Source organism: Coffea arabica, chromosome 10c (genome assembly GCF_036785885.1).
Source record: "Coffea arabica cultivar ET-39 chromosome 10c, Coffea Arabica ET-39 HiFi, whole genome shotgun sequence".
In the NCBI taxonomy this organism is placed as follows: Eukaryota; Viridiplantae; Streptophyta; class Magnoliopsida; order Gentianales; family Rubiaceae; genus Coffea; species Coffea arabica.
In genome coordinates this window covers 10,018,321-10,037,029 of record NC_092329.1, presented here as the reverse complement: position 1 = coordinate 10,037,029, position 18,709 = coordinate 10,018,321, and the positions used below count along the sequence as shown (strand labels likewise).

General features: G+C 43.0%; 2 protein-coding genes across 2 annotated transcripts; both read right to left on the bottom strand.

Moving 5' to 3' along the window:
- Nucleotides 1-127: 127 nt before the first annotated feature.
- Nucleotides 128-6,854, bottom strand: LOC140015745 (uncharacterized). The gene is made up of 6 exons (XM_072068561.1): nt 6,677-6,854; nt 6,418-6,502; nt 4,244-6,374; nt 3,346-4,158; nt 1,019-3,295; nt 128-301 (listed from the first exon to the last, which is right to left on the bottom strand). The coding sequence occupies exons 1-6, from the start codon at nt 6,852-6,854 to the stop codon at nt 128-130; spliced, it is 5,658 nt and encodes a 1,885-aa protein (XP_071924662.1).
- A 5,256-nt stretch (nt 6,855-12,110) lies between these two features.
- LOC140015744 (wall-associated receptor kinase 5-like) lies at nt 12,111-13,213 on the bottom strand. Its single transcript, XM_072068560.1, has one exon. It carries the CDS (start codon nt 13,209-13,211, stop codon nt 12,111-12,113), a length of 1,101 nt encoding a protein of 366 aa, XP_071924661.1. The 5' UTR covers nt 13,212-13,213.
- Between the last annotated feature and the right edge of the window lie 5,496 nt (nt 13,214-18,709).

Genomic DNA, 18,709 nt, shown 5'->3' with positions numbered 1-18,709 from the left:
ACGGGTATCGCAAGGGGCACTCCCTGAAGGAGCTGGCGACCCGGGCTGACACTGGGGCCGAGCTGGAGGAAGTTCCCTTGGAGGAGGACGGGTCTCCTGGCCGAGCTGCCGGGAAGGAGCCGGTGGTCTAGGGCGGCAGCCACCCCAGGGACCCTTTCTGTCTTCTTATAAGGATGTGACCGTGCTCCAGTTGAAAATGCTCTTGGAGGTCCATCCGAGACGGAAGGGCTCCCCTGCTCCCGGGCTCCTGAATGGCTTCCACCATACGCCTCTCAACATGATTAAGATGTACCTTCAGCTCCTATCCCGGTCGGGCCACCAGCGGGTAGAACAGACACCGAAGGGGGCCGCCAACTCGGGAATTTTGCGGTAGATAGGTGGAATACCTTGTAATAGATAGGCGGCTCAGAGACTCTGTAAGCCTTGTAATAGATAGGCCTCGAATGCATGTATAAAACTTGAGGACTATTCTGCATTTCTTGCCGGCTCCCATTCTGTCGATCCGACCTCCTGGGTCGAACAGTTCATAAACATTAAGTGCGCTCGTGCCGACCTCCTGGGTCGACCACTTCATACTTTAAACCTTAAGTGCATTCGTGCCGACCTCTTGGGTCGAACACTTCACACTTTAAACACTAAGTGCGTTCGTGCCGACCCCCTGGGTCGAACACTTCACACTTTAAACATTAATTGCGTTCGTGCCGACCTCCTGGGTCGAACACTTCACACTTGACCCGCTCCGTACCCCTAGCCCCCCACTAGGACATTGAGCGAGAGATCGCTTAGTGTGCTAGTGTGAGGTGCAGACTCGTTAAAAATGTGACCATGAAACAAGTACAAGCAGATTGTAAATTCAGGCTTTTATTGATTGAGAAAACAAGAATTCTGATTCCAGAGTACAGACTCGAATTTCTAGGCCACCCTATGCTATAAACAATCGCAGATTGGAGAAGTGCCAAGTACGGGGTACCTCGGATCCATCCATGCTGGCGAACCTGCAGTAACCGGCCCGACCTACCTCAATGACCTTGTAGGGGCCCTCCCAATTTGGGTCGAGCTTGTTGGAACTGTGAGTTCGGCTGATCGAGTTCTTCCTTAGGACGAGGTCCCCAGGCTGGTACTGTACCGTCCTCACTTTGGCGTTGTGATAGCGGGCGAGCTGGCTTTTATACTTAGCCATCCGAACAGCCGCTTCCTCACGCCTGGCTTCGAGCATGTCCAAGCTGCACCGAAGCTCTTCCTCGTTGGAGGTTGCCACGAAATTCTGTGTTCTGGGTGAGGGAAGTCCGACTTCCGCTGGCACCACCGCCTCTACTCCGTAAGTTAGGGAGAACGGGGTCTCTTGGGTAGCCGTCCGGGGCGTAGTACGGTAAGCCCAGAGGACGCTGGGAAGCTCATCCAGCCAGCTCGATTGGGCGGACTCCAGTTTAGTCTTCAACCCTTGCAGAACAGTTCGGTTAGCGTTCTCCACCTGACCATTGGCATGGGGATGACCAACCGACGTGAAGTGTTGGTTGATTCCAAGCTCAGCGTACCAGCTCCGGAAAGGGTTCTCGGCGAACTGGCGGCCGTTGTCGGATACCAGGACATGCGGAATCCCAAACCGGCAAACTATGCTCTTCCAGAAGAATCTCCGAATTGCCTTCCCCGAGATACAGACCAGGGGCTCCGCCTCCACCCATTTTGTGAAGTAGTCAATGGCCACCACGAGATGCTCATATCTCCCCGGGGCTCGGGGGAAGGGACCCAGGAGGTCTATCCCCCATTGAGCGAAGGGCCAAGGACTATGGATGGGAATCATCTCCTGAACTAGCTGATGACGCAGCGAGGCGTGTACCTGGCAAGCTCGGCATTTCTGGACCAGATCTGCTGCGTCTCGGAAGACAGAGGGCCAGTAGTAGCCCAGAAGGAGGCACTTTTTGGCCAATACCCGAGATCCCACGTGTGCCGCACATATTCCTTCATGGACTTCGCGCAGGACGTAATCACCTTCTTCGGGAGTCACGCACTTTAACCAGGGGGACAGATACGATCTCCTATAGAGGGTACCCCCGGTGTAGGCGTACTTGGCAGCCCGGAGCTGGATTCGGCGTGCCTCGGCTTTGTTTTCGGGGAGGGCACCCGAGCTGAGGAAATCTATGAGGGGCGTCATCCAGGTGGCCGAGCTGTCTATAGCCAGGACCTGAGCCTGATCGATACTTTTTTGTTTTACCACCTCTACTAAGACCTCCTTGCTCAGGTGGGCAAATGAGGAAGACGCCAACTTCGAGAGGGCGTCTGCCCGCTTGTTCTGGGACCTCGGCACCCGCTCTATTTCAAATGTTCTGAACAGGGCCATCGCCTCCCGTACCTTAGCCAGGTATTTCTTCATGACCTCATCCTTGGCCTCGTACTCCCCGCGGACCTGGAGGACGACGAGCTGAGAGTCGCTCCGAACTCTGACTGTGGTGACGCCCATCTGGTGGGCTATCCGCAGCCCCGTCAGGAGGGCCTCATATTCTGCCTCGTTGTTGGATGCCGGAAAATCGAACCTAAGCGCGTAGGTCAGTTCTTTTCCGGTTGGCGAGGTGAGCAGTAGGCCAGCTCCGCTCCCTTCCCTGCTCGAGGCACCGTCCACGAACAGCACCCAAGGCTGCTCCGCCGGGGTGTCCGTGGGTGTCGGGGTCAAATCGGTTTGGTTTAAGTTAGCCCCCTCCGCAAGGAAGTCTGCTAAGGCCTGGGCCTTGATCGCGGTGCGGGGCCGATAGCTAAGGTCGTGCTCGGCCAGCTCGACGACCCACTTGGTCATCCTGCCCGACACTTCGGGCTTGGTGAGTATCTGCCGTAGGGGCTGGTCGGTCAGTACTACAACGCGGTGAGCCTGGAAGTAAGGGCGGAGCTTGCGAGCAGCATGTACCAAGACAAGGACCAGCTTCTCGGCGGGCGAGTATCGCGTCTCTGGTCCCTGCAGAGCTCGGCTGACGTAATACACCGGCCTCTGAGCCCCCTTGTCCTCCCGTACCAAGACCGCACTAACGGCCTCGTTGCAGGTGGACAGATATAGGAATAGGGTCTCCCCTAACTCTGGGGCGGTCAGAGTTGGCAGCTCGGCCAGATACGCTTTCAGGTCGGCGAACGCTTTTTGACACTCCTCGGTCCAACGAAAGTCCTTGGACGCCAGAAGGGTAGTCCCCGAACCGCGGAACGCGAGAGGAACCTGCTCAGGGCTGCCATTCTCCCCGTGAGCCGCTGGACTTCCTTCACGTTCCTTGGGGGGGCCATGTCCACGATGGCCTGGAGCTTGTCCGGGTTGGCCCTGATTCCGTCTCGTGACACCAAGAAACCAAGGAACCTTCCCGACCTGACCCCAAAGGTGCACTTCTTTGGATTTAGGCGCATCCGGCTTTGCAGCAGGATGTTCAAGATCTCCCTCAGGTCGGGTATGAGCCGCTGGTCAGTCCGACTTTTGACGATCATGTCGTCCACATAGACCTCCATGTTCCTGCCGATCTGGCCTCGGAATAGCTTGTTGACCAGGCGCTGGTAAGTGGCCCCCGCGTTCTTAAGTCCGAACGGCATGGTTCTGTAGCAGTAGGTCCCTTCTTCAGTGATGAAGGAGGTCTTATCCCGATCCTCCTCATCCATCTCTATCTGGTGGTATCCCTTAAAAGCATCCAAGAAGCATAAAACATCAAAACCCACAGTAGAGTCTACTAACCTGTCGATTCTAGGCAGGGGAAAGCAATCCTTCGGGTAGGCTTTGTTAAGATCCGTGAAGTCTACGCACATCCTCCAGGTCTGGTCCTCCTTCTTGACTAGGACCGGATTGGCCAACCAGGTCGGGTAGTAGACCTCCAGGATGATCTTGGACTCCAACAGCTTGCCGACCTTCGCCTTGATCACCTCGTTCCTCTCAGGGGCAAAACTCCTTTTCTTCTGCTTCACCGGCTTGAAGTGAGGGTCGACGTCAAGGTGGTGGACTGCCAGGTCCGTTGGGATCCCAGGCATGTCATCAACCGACCAAGCGAAGACCTGGGAGTACTCTCTTAGCAGAGCTTTCAAGTCCTCCTTCTCTCTGGCGGGCAACAAGGCTCCGATGCGGAGGACCTGGTTGGGCCGATCCTCCCTTAAGGGGAATTCCTCAGTCTCATCCTGTGCCCAGCTGTTGGGCCTCGTCCCCTGGGATGTAGGGCTCCAGACAGGTTGTCTGGGCGACCACCTTTTCCTGCCCCCGGAGTGTGGCTAGGTAACAAGCCCTGGCTACCTCCGGGTCGCCGTGCACCTCGGCTATCCCTCCCGGGGTAGAGAACTTGACGCTGAGGTGGTAAGTGGAGGAGACAGCCCGGAGGGCGTTCAAAGCAGGCCTCCCCAGGAACACATTGTACGGGGACGGCTGCCTGACCACCACGAAGTTGACGGGAACAGTCCGGCATTTGGGAGCCTGTCCTACTGTGACCATCAGGATGATCATCCCTTCCGACCTGATGGGTGGTCCGGTAAATCCCACCAGAGATGTCCGAACCGGGGTGAGCTGGTCATCCCTTAATCCGAGCACCTTGAACACCCTGTAGAACATGATGTCGACCGCACTACCCTGGTCGACATATACCTTTTTCACCCGATAGTTGTTGGTGACAATGTCTATCACGATGGCCTCATGGTTCCCAGAAGCCAGGGGGACCGCATCCCTTGGCCCGAAGGTGATCTTCTCGTCCATGCGCAAGCGCTTCAAGGAATCGTCCCCTTCGGGGGGTGGTCGCTTGTTCTTCCGAGCTGCATGGCTGTTCCCCCCTGTGGGACCTCCGGCAATGGTGTTTATCACCCCCGCCAGGTTCTGGGTGTCCTGGTCGGGAGAGTGGCCCTGAGGAGCGTCGCGCCGCTCTGGGCGGTCCCGACGCCGTCCCTCGTGCCTGTCTCCGTAGTGGCTGCGCCCGGGCTCCTGGCCTGGTCGGCGCACGAACCGCCCTAAAAAGCCGCGCTGGATCAGGTCTTCTATCTCCTTACGCAGGGCCCAGCATCCCTCCGTGTCGTGTCCCACGTCGCGGTGAAAGGCGCAGTACCTGTCCTGGTTCCTTTTGTTTCGGGGCGTCCCCATTTTTGGCGGCCGATCTCCTAGTCCTTCCGCCTCCATAACGGCCAAGATCTGAGCTTTGGGCCGTGTTAGAGGGGTGTAGGTCTTCTCTGGGAGTGGCGGCAGAGCAGGGGCCTTCTCCTTCGAGAGCCGGTCGAAGACGTTTTTCTTGGACGGGACGTCCTTGCCCTCCGGGGGGTTCGTCCGACCTTTCCGATTTCCGAGCTCCCGATCTGATTCTTTCTTCAGACGACCTGCCTCCTCCGCATTAGCGGCCTCGTGCGCCCTGCGTAAGAGTTCCTCCAGGTTTACGGGAGGCTTCTTGGCCAGGTCATAGAAGAGCTCCTCCACCCTGAGCCCATTTGTGAAGGCGACCATGACCACTTTTTCATTTTTGTCCCTGACCTGCAAGCTCTCCGCATTGAAGCGGGTCATGAAATTCCTCAGCGACTCCTCAGGCCTCTGTCTGATGGACATCAGGTGGGTTGCGTTCCTCGCGTAGACTTTCGAGGAGACAAACTGGGCTGCAAACTGCCGAGCCAACTCGGGAAAGCTCCGTATAGACCCCGGTTTCAACCCCTGGAACCAGAGCCGCGCCTTCCCCTTTAGGAACATGGGGAAGGTCTTGCAGCGGACCTCATCCACGGCGGTTTGCAGGCGCATATGCGTCAAGAAGACCGAGAGGTGGTCCTCTGGGTCCGTAGAGGCATCGTACATCTCGATGCTCGGGATCTTAAACCTCCGGGGTAGGGGGTAGTCCTCTATCTCCCGGGTAAAAGGCGAGGTTGCATAGTTGTCCTCGTATGGCCGGGGCCTCAAGATCTGCTCGAGCTCATCCCGAGCAGGGTCCAGATAAATGGGGTCGCGGGGCCGGCTCTTGACAGACCGAGCCGTGGAACGCTCGAACCCATTCCGTGTGGGCTTCCTCGGAGAGGGGTCTCTGGGATGGCTCCTCGCGGACCTGTCGCGGGAATACCTCTCGCTGTCCCCGACCACCGAGGCTCGGGGGCGGGGAGGAGTCCGGGGGCGCTTCCTCCTAGGAGGTTGGTCTCGCGACTCATCCTCCGAAGGATCAGGGGGTAACTCCTTCTCCTTCCCCTTGGCCTTGGAGGTCTGCGCACCCCCAGCCCCCTCTCCCTTTTTCGCCTGCCGGATTATATCCTCCAGCATGGGGAGGTTCTCCGTCACAAACTGGAAGATCTGCTGCCTCCGCTCCCCTGAAAGGGCTGAGCCCCCGGCGCCCTGGGACGCCCCAGCCTCTTTCTGCTGGAACCCCTCACCGCCCCCAGGGCCGGTGCTCTCTGCCGTGCGCTTGGATCGCGTCCTGGCCATCAACACAATCTTACTTACCTTACGTTCACACAGACGGCGCCAACTGAAGAAGCACGGGACTTCCCCTAGGAGAGCTGACCTGATCAGCTCGGGTCGCTGATGGCAGAGCTGACTCCAAGCCTGCAAAACAGAAAGGATGAGCTAACAAAGGGGGCCCGAGGGTTGTCCCCGAGGGCACTCCGACGGCCAAGTTAGTTTTCCGGTGAGTGAGGTTCACGGGAAGTAGTAACTGTCCAGAGTAAATTGTCAATAGTGAGCGTATCTTGTACAGTGGATGTGTGTTATTATTTATACCTGCAAGGGAGCCCGACCTCCGCACGACGCGGGACTTGCCCAGTATAGATAGTATCCCGCACTCAGGGGGATTACCCCCGACCTCTTCGGGGAGGACCTTCGCCTCCCCTGGGAGCCCTAGTCGGTACGGCCCGGGGCCGCTCCCAGGGGTCTGAGGGCCAAGACCCAGCTCGGCCATTCCTGGGCTGCCACGTGTCTGGGTCCAGAATGGGGCCTCTGCATTGGGGGTGTCAAAGTTGAAGCGGAAGAGAGCATGAAGGCAATTACCAAATGCAAGAGCATCGGTAAAATGAACCGATTGAACCCCATTGGAATTGTTTTTCAAAGAAGCAAGTTTCCTTTCCAGCAGAGAGTTGCAATTGTTAATTGTGCACTTCTAAGGACTTTAAACTTACGATAGGGAAGACTTAGTTAGTAAACGCACAGAAGGCCACTGCAGTCAAGGTATAAAGGAGTATTTGTTGGGCAATAATTTTGAGCTTGATTTGTGTATTTGTTGGGCAATAATCTTCTGGGAAGCTGTCACACTAGTCTGTGACGACCATGAGGTCCACGGCTTTGCGGGGTTGCTTATGCTAAGGACATAAAGACTCTGTAAGGGAAGACTTTCAAGTCCACCCTGCTGTTTCCATTTATTTACGTGAAAAACAATAAGGGAACCCATAAATTTTTTCCACTTGATATGAGAAAAAATTCATAAATGTGTTTTTGGATGCAATGTATGTCATGCAAGTAATTAAGACATACGCTTCGGCCGATGAAGTTTTAGTCTAGTGGCTAAGAGTGCATTTGATAAAACTGAAATATCAGATTTATAATTTGAAGACTGAATTCGTTAAATTATTGAATTGTTAAATACTATATTTGATATATTTGAATGCATATCATATTAAGTAATATGTAGATAGTTTATCACTTATTTTCAAATTTTGTCTAAAAATTTTAATATTACTTAATTAATTCAGATGTTCTATTTTTTTTTCAAACGCATTTAAACATATTAAAGACCTGAACTCATTTAGTTTAACTGCTAAATTGGGTTATCAAACGTAAGCATAGGATTGAAGACCCAAGATTTAGAGGGCTTGGGTTCAAATATCTCCTCCCTCCCCCAGTACAAAAAAAAATATTTTTTTTTTTAAAAAAAAAGATATATGCTTAGAATGCTATCTTCCTGATATTCAGTTGGAAATGTGAGATATGTTAAGAAAATCAATGGGCTTCTATATTGAAGATCCGGCCTAGGCCTCATAAGGATCCTGGATCAGATCCATATTCGAATTCAAGTCAGAATGCTCAAGAAATTCGGTGCCAGATTCTTTGTTGCTGGGGATTCGTAAATGGATCTCATTCAGCATTCGAATGGTTCTGGGGTCGGATCCACGAATTTTCATAATTATATTGTGGCAACATTTTATACGCAAGGGTAGTTACTTTGCTGTGAAATGGTGTCTTAACATCTGAGAAATAATAAAATCTCTAATAATCGAACTAAGTATGCATTTAGTCGAATCCTGATTTTGCTGTCAAATTTTCTAATCCTTTTATCGCTACATTATTTTAACGAAGCAAAAATAAACTTAAGTGTATGAAACACAATAAGAAATCGCATATTCATTACTAAATCAACATATGCATTAGTTATTTATTAAAACGACTGTTCATTCGTATGTCTTCCCATTCTTACAATCTCAGGTGCAAAACTTAATAGTTTGATTATTCTCTCTAATCTCAAACTTTGAAAAGCAATCATACCTCGAAATATAAGTGCGAAATACTCATTTAATATTGCTAATTATATGTATACACTCATTTTATATGTTTAAGAAGAGAACTTTTCAAAATGTACAAACTTGATTATTAGTTTCAAAGTCACATGCAAAAGATCAAATGCAAGCAAGAAGAGGTACTTAAATTTAAAATTTGGCTAATTAAAACATGAAATAATTAATTAAAGTTGTACGCTCTTTAGTTTTGAACAATTTTTTCTTGGCACAATAGACATGGTTTTAACAAGTCAGCATGTAATATTAATTAATAACAAGTTGAACTTCATACAGTAATTAACGTAATAGCCAAGTAAAAAAAAAATTAAAGAGTCAAGAAGCAAAAGTTAAAGGGAGAGGGCAATGAAATTTTATTCAAATTTAAGGGAGGGGTGGGGGGCACAAGAAAAAGATTTTCAATGAAATTTTCCAAAATTTCTTTGGGGCCAAAAGAAAATTCTAAAATTTTAGGGGAGGGAATGGTGGCTGCTCCTCTTGTCCCCATATTGGCTATGCTTTTTCGTTACTTTTGCGTATAATGTTAACGGCAGGGCTCAAATTTAACAAATACAAGAGTTAGAAGCGCCATATATCTAAAATTAAAATTTATGATGCAAAGGGAAAATCAACTACAAGTTAGCGGCTGCAAAGTGTAATTGGTCCTATGAGAAATTGCCAATGGAAAAGTTGGTCTTTTCCTACCTTTAAAGTTCCCGGGATAAATTCACTTTGTCTCCTCAAATTACACACAAAATTCCACTTCAATTCCTGAACTTCAAAATAGAAGATTTAAATCCCTAAACTAAAAATTTTGTCCTACTTAAATAAAATCCATGACATAATCCAAAAAATTGATGGTGTCTTAAGGACGTGGAGACACGCTTCATTAGTATGTATGTGGAATTGTTATAAACCAGAAAAGTAGGGATATAAATGAAAATTTACCCCATTTTCTCCCTTCCTTTTTTTTTATTTTTTAGTTTTCCTATTCTTCTTCTTCCGTCATCTGCCACCACTGATATCTCCAATCCTATTGCCACCATTATCGGGAATTCTCCAAAGGACAGAGTTTGCCTTTTCACAAGAGGAAATAAAGGAATAAATCTTGACTCATCGTAGTAATTTCGTCAGCTTGGAAATATCTGATTATCCAATTTCTGAGGTTCTCTTTTCCTCTATTTCTTCCCTGTGGTTTTAATGCTAATTTTCAATAGAGAAAACCTGAAACTAACAATAACCCAGATGCAAAACAAATCTAGAAAAGCCAAAAAATCCTAATGTCAATTGACCATCTAAATATCAAAATTTGTAATAAACCCAAATTCTTAGATCTAGAAAGCAGTCAAAAAGACAACAGTGCCAGGAAAAACTATTTGCATAGGCAGCAGTAGTGTACAGTGTACTCTTTCCCGACAACAACCACACAACTAAGAAGACCTCTATGAAACTGAAGGCATCTTGGATGATACATGAGGTGCTAAACATTTCACTCTCTACCCATCTAGAGCAAGAGCAAACGAGCTCTTGTTCATCTTTAAGGACCATAAAATAGAAGAAAAAATAGTGGAATACATTAAGTGCTTAGTCAGACACACATCTCTCAAATAACTTCCTTTTTTTCCCCCCTTTTTGTCATCAACTTCTTCATCCCAAGAATCTCTAACAAAATCTGGGGCATTTTCCTGATTAATCAAAGTGGTTGAGTTCCATGCATGATGCTATCGCTGTAGCTTCTGACCTTGACGTCAACGTCTTCGAGGGGTTGCCCTTGCTCCAAGAGAATATTAGACTGCCAAGGGAAGACTTCCAGGTCTATCCCTCAGTCTTGACAGTCGAATGCTACATCCTGTTTGTACGATGATGGCTTTTTTAGATGTATAACGGAAAGCTTGATGAATTATAAGACTATCTACTTTATTTTTAAGTAAAAAGGCAACCTTTTACTAATCAAGTATACACTTGATAATAGCAACATTATTTGACAAAATCCTAATTACAGGAAAGGCCTGTTTTTTTTATATATTTTTTTTGCCCATTCCATAATTTTTGTCTGATTTCCCTTCATAAGTAAACCCTAGATGCTTTGTACTCATTTGACAAAATAAAATAACATTAAAAGGAAAAAAGAAACAAATGCAAGGCAAAAACGTGAAACCCTTTGATATGTTGTTGATTCTCAAGTTTCCAAGTACTTCTATCTTATGCACTGCAGTAGTACTTTTTTTTCTTTAACTTTTGGTTTTTTTTTATTTTCCAAGAACTTACATTAGCCTGGCATGTGAACTCCTAATTCAAGAGCCATATAGAAGAACAATTCCCTATTCTTATCCTGGATGTGAAGCTAGTTCCTCTTGGTATTATTGTGCCAAATTCGTCCCATGACACAAACAAAAACCTCAAGGGATTTCCACGCACGTGATTAGTTACCTAACTATTATACAAAGGTTTCTATTTTTTCATTTTTGTAAGTCCATGTGTCATTGATCAAGATAAGAAAAGAATGGTTATAACTTGGTTGCAGCGTTAACTTCCAGCCAGTTGGAGCCTATCACAAAATGTACGAAAGGTTTCTATTTTCTCATTTTTGTAAGTCCATGTATCATTAATTGATCAAGATAAGAAAAGAATGGTTACAACTTGGTTGCAACGTTAACTTCCAGCCAATAGGAGCCTATCACAAAATTTACGAAACAGAATATGTAGCTATACAATTATAAAAACAAACTAGGGTTAAGTAGGGTATCACTAATGATTCTCTTGAAAAATAGGGTTGGTTAAAAAATATTCCTCTTAAGGCCTAACTAGTTTTGCACTTTATCCCTTAATGTTATTTTTTTTTTCACTTTACCTCCTAAATTGTTAGTCAATTCCTATATTGCATAATGGAAATATCAAAAAGATATTGATACTCCTAAGGGTTAATTACAATAAATCCCTTTAAGATATGGCCATTTTTGCACATTACCTTCTAATATCATTTTTCTCTTAATTTGTCTATTTGTCTCTAAAACGATTAGTTAATCTAAAAGTATATTTGATCCTTGGATAGTAGCTGTGTGTAAATGATTTAAACTATAAAGCGTATCTTTATTGAAAGATGCAAAGTGAAAAAATGATACCCTATATTAAGAAATTATAGAAATTTTCTACTCCCTACATATGTCTAAATTATAATGACTTTTCATGTTAGTGACGCCATAAAACAAATTTACGATTCTGAGATTTACAAAAAAAATGTTTGATGGAGTTGTTGACACAACTGCAATTTTTTTTGAGTAATGTTATTTGCACTTCCATTATCTCATTTTTATTTTGATGAGATCATATTATCCCTTTCCTAAATTCTTCTTCCTACCTGTGAGTTAACTTTACTAGATTTTTTCTTACATTTTAAAACCATAAATCGCCGCCTACATCCCGCCTACATCTTAAAACCGTAGCACAAGTTTTGCTACGGTGCTCCTGAGAATATGATATTATGAAACGTCTCAATTCATTGCCACAAATCGCCACCTTCCCTACATCCGCTGCCCATCTTCCTCGTACCAGTAGTTCTATTTTTTGTCCCCTGCCCGTCCTTTGCCTCCCGTAACTAGCCCCAGCACCTAACCCCTTATTTTTCTTCTACTTCAAAAGTTCGCAATTTCCTCATCTTTTCCCTCCAGACGTCATCTCCCACCAGCAATTGGTACCATCATATGCTCCATTATGCTATGACTCTCAGTATGTATGCAGCTAGAATCACCACTGTCGATATATGCTTTTGTTGATTGCATACCAAGCAAGGAGGCCTCAGTGTCGGTGAAATCAATCTTAGAAACTTGAATTGGAGATTGCTTTGCTCTTATTTCCAATACCTCAAGTTCTCTTGCTATATTCTTCATAGATGGTCTATCATCACCTTTTATACTCAAGCAAGATTTCGCAATCATTGCAACTTCTTTCAAAAGCTCAATACTTACATCGAACATAATGTTGCGATCAAGAACCTGGACCAAGTGACCACTTTTCAGTGAAGAAATGAAGTAATTCGCAAGAAACTTCTCTTCCTCCACTCTATCCAATGATAATGCCTTCTCACTTGTCAGTAGCTCTATAAGAACTACCCCAAAGCTGTAAACATCACTTTTCTCTGTCAACAATCCTGTTAGCATGTACTCGGGGTCCAAGTAGCCAAATGTTCCTTGCACCATTGTAGATACTTGATTTTCATCTAAAGGAGCCAATTTTGATATTCCAAAGTCTGTGACTTTTGCAGTGTAGTTTTGATCTAGAAGTATGTTTGCCGATTTGATATCTCTATGGATAATCGGTGGTGAAGCTACTGAGTGCAAATATGAGAGAACTCCAGCAATTTCTGATGCTATTCTTAATCGGATATTCCAAGAAAGATGCTGTGATTTTGTTGTGCTGCTTAAATGCTCGGAGAGAGTACCATTGTCGATGAACTCATAAACAAGTAATGGCACTTCCGTCTCTAAGCAACATCCTAGAAGTTTAACGACATTTCTACTATTAACTTGGGAAAGCATAATCACCTCATTAATAAATTGATCAACTTGATTTTCGTTAACTTCTCTGGACCTCTTAATGGCAACAGTACAAGAATTATGGTCTACTAAGATTCCTTTGAAAACTGTGCCGTATCCTCCACGACCAATAATTCGAGTTTCCTCGAAATTATTGGTTGCCTTTCGTAGTTCTTCAAGAGTGAAAATTCTAGCAACATTTGTGTTTCTTCCTTCTTGAGCCAGTCGTTGCTGTAGCATTAATCCACCAAGCAAAATTAAGAGAAATAGAGGAGCATCTATAGTGACAGAAATGGTTGAATAAGTTTTTTGTAAGCGTACTTGTGGTGAGATGGTTAGTCACTGTAATAATGATACTTATAGAGAAAAAAAGAGGTGGAGTCTATGCTGGGATGCTGAAAATGGAGGTAAATGTACTGGGATGATACTGAAATTCGCGTGATTTGATTTCGAGTTGCAAAACTGGATAAACTATCCAAAAGGGCTACGGGTTCCCAATTCCCAATTTTATAAGCTCAAGGGCAGAAAATTGACTACTACAAATAGTTTGAGGGCTTAATTTTACTTAAACTAAAAGTTCAAAGGTCAAACGGATAATTTGGCCCCATATTTACAGCCTTCCTTCTCACCCAATCCCTTGATTTTAGCTAGATTTTTCTCCATCCTAATACAATCTAACAATGGTCATCGCTTGTCTTTTCATCATTCTCTGCATCATTGACTGTGCGTTTATCAAGAGCTTTTAGATTTGCTTCTAATCATGTTGTCCTATTTTTTTATTTTTAATTCACAGTCTAGTTGTGTTTGAATTTGCAGTTACAATTTTTTGCAGGCCCTAACAATGTTTTCGAGATAAAGTCTTATTCTCTTGTGCATTGAGAAATGGCCTTATATGATTTTTTCCTTTTTTGTTTAACTTTTTCAAGTAGAGTTTTTCTTAAGGGTGCTCAATTGACACTCATCAACCCACCTACATTTCACCTAATTTACCATGTATAGATGCACTCTAACAATTACCACCTTTCCTTGTATTTATACACTTTCTCTAATTAATCTTAATTTTTTTGAAAATCTAACACCTGAAATATATTTTAACGAGTGCCCATTTAGCACTCGTTAAATAGAACCTTTCAAGTAAGAGGCTACTCTATATTTGTGGAAGTTAATCATCCATTGAAAGGAAGATATTTGATAAGATATACAATAAAATGTAAATAGACTTTTGAAAGTGTTCCATTGGCTAAAATCTCTAATGTACTTCTATTTTCTCATTTGTGCCGGCTTTTTTTATAGGTTCAATGGTTTATGTTTTTAGTGACTCTATGTTTCTGTGGGTGAAGTACTCATAGAAGATGTAGACAAGTATTCTTCATCCTCTTTGCTTGCTATTGGTCAGAGTCACACACAAAAACTCTCCAGCAGCTGTAGTTGACAAGCACATACAATTCTATGTTGTATCTTCACTATAATCGTTCCAGAAAATTATCATGTACATAGCATGTAATAGTTCTTAATGGAGTTGACAGCTGTAGATGGAATTTTGTGTTGACATTTTCAATTATTGCATGAAAAATTCATATTTTTTGACTTTTATCACTACTAATAAAAGTTAATTTCCCTGATATAAATCCTATTGATTTATTGAGCAAACAATAAAATCATATCATAATATTTATGTACTAGAAGAGAATTAAGAAGCTATCATCTCAAAGCTTTTGGCTGATTTCCATTATTGCTAATCCCACTCTTTTTCTATCGATACTATACGCAACAAAATGATGAAGTTGTCGTTCAAAAAAATTAAACTACTATTGGGAAATTTGTTGCTTGAAATTCTAAGTAGAATAATGAACGTAGAGACAATGTCATATGCATTTTGTTTTGGTGAATATTTTGAACACTTCTGATCTTTAGTCAACCTATCAAATTGTGCACTTGTCTTCCTTCATTTTTTCTTTGCCATAGAAGTGCTCAGGATCTAGGGTTTGGTTATGACTGAAAAGATGAATACTGTGGAATCGAAAAAAAGTAATATGGCCTTACTGGTAATTAGGATTTCATGAAATGATTGAGTTCGAATGAAGTATATCATTAATTTTGTATTTTCTTTTTCTTTCTAAAGATAGTTTGGTAATTCAAGAAGATTTTTGTCATATACCTAAAATGCTTGGTAACTTAGGATATAGCATGGATTGCCAATGACAGAATGGCAAATGCCATTAGTCCTTAGCATCTTTTGTCTTTTTTAATTTATATATATACATATATATATATATATATACATATATATATATATATAAATATAACATACGTAGAAGCTCCAAAACAATAAATCATTGCAGTCCAATAGATTTGTGCATATTTTCTAACAATCATCTGATAAAAATGCTTAAAACTCAAAGAGAAATTTAGTTGTCATAGGAGATGTGAGAAATTCCAAAACTAGTAAATAATATGAAATCTCAATCTATCTATTGAGCAAATAGATATTAATGAATATGAAAAACATTAAATCTCGAAAACATCTTCCCTGCATCCAGGTGAATCACTATAACTCAAAAGATTTGTGCATGTTTTTAAAAATGACATTTGCTAAAAAATGATTGAAGCCCAAGGAGAAATTCAGCTAACATGGTAGATGTTAAAATTTTCAAATCTAGCAAACCATATGAAATCTCAAATCTCATAGAAAAAGAGAAAAAAAGGAAAAAATTTCTTACAAGGGAAATCCTAGGATAGAATAAAATTTTCACTAGAAAAAATTAGGAGAGAAGAAATACTTACCAAGAAATGCTAGCAAAGAAAATTCCTCGCTAGAGGGAATTTATTTTAAAAAAGCAAATAAAAGGTATAAAAAACGGTTCCCTCCTATGGAGAAAGATTAGATCTGAAGGCCATTTTCGTTAGAGGAGCCTTAAAGAGAAGAAAGAGAGAATGAATTTTAGAGAGAAATACACTAACACACAATTACTGAAATATTGGATTCCACAGATTAAATATTAGAAGATGTGCATTACAAACATATATCTTAATGACTTTCATGACATATGTTGTATCCAAAAACACATTTGTGAATTTTTACGCATATCAAGTGAAAATTATGCATGAAGTACGATTAATAAAATTATGCATATCAAGTGAATTTTTTTTTTTTAAAAACATGAATAAATGGGAAGACTAGGACGGACTTGGAAGTCTTTCCTTGACAGCTTCATTATGTCATAGACTTGTAGCATGAGCAACCCCTTGAAGACGTCCGAGGCTACTGTGACAACTTCTACAGTAAACACCATACGCAAATCATGCTCGAAATCATAGACCAACAAACAGTTCTTCATTTCTTGTGTTAGCAAAAAGAATCAATTTTCATCAGAGGATACAGTAGCAATCATGTATTAGCCAATAGTTCAATTTCAGTTGTATCAATTGGTTAGGTTTCTTGTTATAGCAGTTAGTTAGTGTTAGGCTCTGCGAGAGCCAAACTAGGGGAGAATTTAACCATGAGCTAGAATGGGAACCACAACCATGGACTTGACACCACATCCAACCCAAAATCTTAAGGCATTGGGCCTATGGATCATTCCCACTTATATGTTTCTCATTTTACTCATCTCTTTCCGATGTGGGATATTGATTCACACTTGATATCCCAACAATCTCCCCCTCAATTGTGAATCTCTTCCACATCGGATCTTTCTCCCTAGCCCATCCACTCCATCAAACCCACTTCAATTTGGAGTGTACGATTCTTGCTCAAGAGCCCACATGCCCTTGCCTTACTGCAGGTCTGCATGATTCTTTTTTTTTCCCTGCTCTTATAACCATCGGCTCTGATACCACTTGTTGGGCTCTGCGAGAGCCAAACTAGGGGAGAATTTAACCATGAGCTAGAATGGGAACCACAACCATGGGTTTGACACCACATCCAACCCAAAACCTTAAGGCATTGGGCCTATGGATCATTCCCACTTATATGTTCCTCATTTTACTCATCTCTTTCCGATGTGGGATATTGATTCACACTTGATATCCCAACAGTTAGATCCTACTAATGGAAGAGAGTATACTAGCCTATAAATAGCCATTGTATGAGGAAGTTGTAATCAGCAACGGAGTGAATGAAAGCCCCAATCCTTTTGCATTGAATATTCTTCCATCTCTGTTTCTTTCTTTCATCTTCTTCTTCCTTTCTTCATTCCCTATTATTCTTGCTTTTTGCTTCTTGCTTCTTGCTTCTTGCTTCTATCTCTTCCTTTCATTCTTTCAACAGTCTATCTAATTATTCTCAATAATGCCCATAGAGATAACTAAAATCCAATTGAAATCTTGAAAACTGTGTTCAATTGCATGTCAACCATCCTAAGTATTTAGAGTGCTTCACATGCCCTCAGCTAATGCATGTGCAGGCTACATTTATGCACAAGGTTAGCAGTCTTTATGAGACTAGAATGTCCAAGAACACTAGTTTATTCACGATTGCATCAACTAATTAAGATGTGGTGAACCAACTTAGGGTTATTTCATACTGATAGGAAAAGGAAAAAAAATAAAGTTTTAGTCCCTAGTGTTTCGCACTTGTGTGAATTTAGTCCTCTCCAATGTTTGGCACCAGTGTAATTTTGGTTCCTAACTTTCAGCAAAAATAAATATGGTTCCCAATATTTCCAATTGAAGCAAATTTAGTGTAATTGACGGATTTTCCCTAATTACTAACGAAATAATGTTATTTGCAGTCACATGTTCACTAGATTGAATTAAAAAAAGAGAATAAAAAAGCACCTGACTTTAGACAATAAGAATATTAACTTATGTGATGACACATGACTAATTAATTAACCACAAAAATGGAAATAAAATAAAGAAATTTGTGGTTAATCTTAAGGTTATTTTGTTCATCTACTATAATTGCAATTCTTCGTTCATTTGTTTGGTAGTGGTGGTAGTAGAGTACATGCTGGGAAACTAATGGGACAAAAAAACCAAGTTTTCTACTGGCGATTTTTCTATTATCTAGAGAGGTGATAGAGGGAAAAGTCAATCATCTGATCTCTTCTTGATTCCACAATTTTCAACACAGAAAAGTTGATAAAATTCCGTTCCCTCGACCACGATGACTGGAGTTTCGTGCTCATATGAATTGATGTTGCAATTGTAGCACAAATGATGAAAAAAAAGTAAAGAGTCCACACACAGAAGATGGCGTAGTGTTAAAAAAGGAAATAGCGCTGAAATGCAATTAGTAACGGTCAGGAACCCATACCACACGGTATCAGAATAAGTCAAGTGAACTTGCCAAGTCAATTTGAGGATGAGTGACTTTCTAATGTTGGGGTGGCTTTGCTCAGGGAAGGATCTATATATTGAAATATGGCCTCCTCCAAGAACACCAAAAAAAACTCATCATCCCAAAATTAAATAGTCATCACAGTCCAAAGTTTCCCCAGTGATGAAGCTTGTTCAAATGATACTTTTCGTGTTGACGGTGTCCTTGAAGCCAGCTATCACACCAGCAGCAACATACCCTCCTGTAGCCAAGGATGGCTGCATTGATACCTCTGGAAAAGTAAAGATCCCATACCCATTTGGCATGACACAAGATTGTTATCTTTGAGTCGAGATTTTCAGTCAATCCTAACTCCTCTTTAATCCTCCCATTCTAAGCATATATATTTTTTATTTTTTTTTAAATTTTTTTATAGTAGAAGAGGAATGAAATTTAAAAAGCGGGGGAAGAGAGG

What these genes read in the sequence shown, in the direction of transcription:
- LOC140015744 (XM_072068560.1), bottom strand. Translation starts at nt 13,211, where the DNA reads ATGCTACAGCAACGACTGGCTCAAGAAGGAAGAAACACAAATGTTGCT.
- LOC140015745 (XM_072068561.1), bottom strand. Translation starts at nt 6,854, where the DNA reads ATGGCCGAGCTGGGTCTTGGCCCTCAGACCCCTGGGAGCGGCCCCGGG. An exon ending in GAGGTCGGGCTCCCTTGCAG is followed by an intron (nt 6,503 to 6,676) that starts GTATAAATAATA and finishes TCTGTTTTGCAG; the next exon opens with GCTTGGAGTCAGCTCTGCCA. An exon ending in AGGTGCACGGCGACCCGGAG is followed by an intron (nt 4,159 to 4,243) that starts GTAGCCAGGGCT and finishes CCTACATCCCAG; the next exon opens with GGGACGAGGCCCAACAGCTG.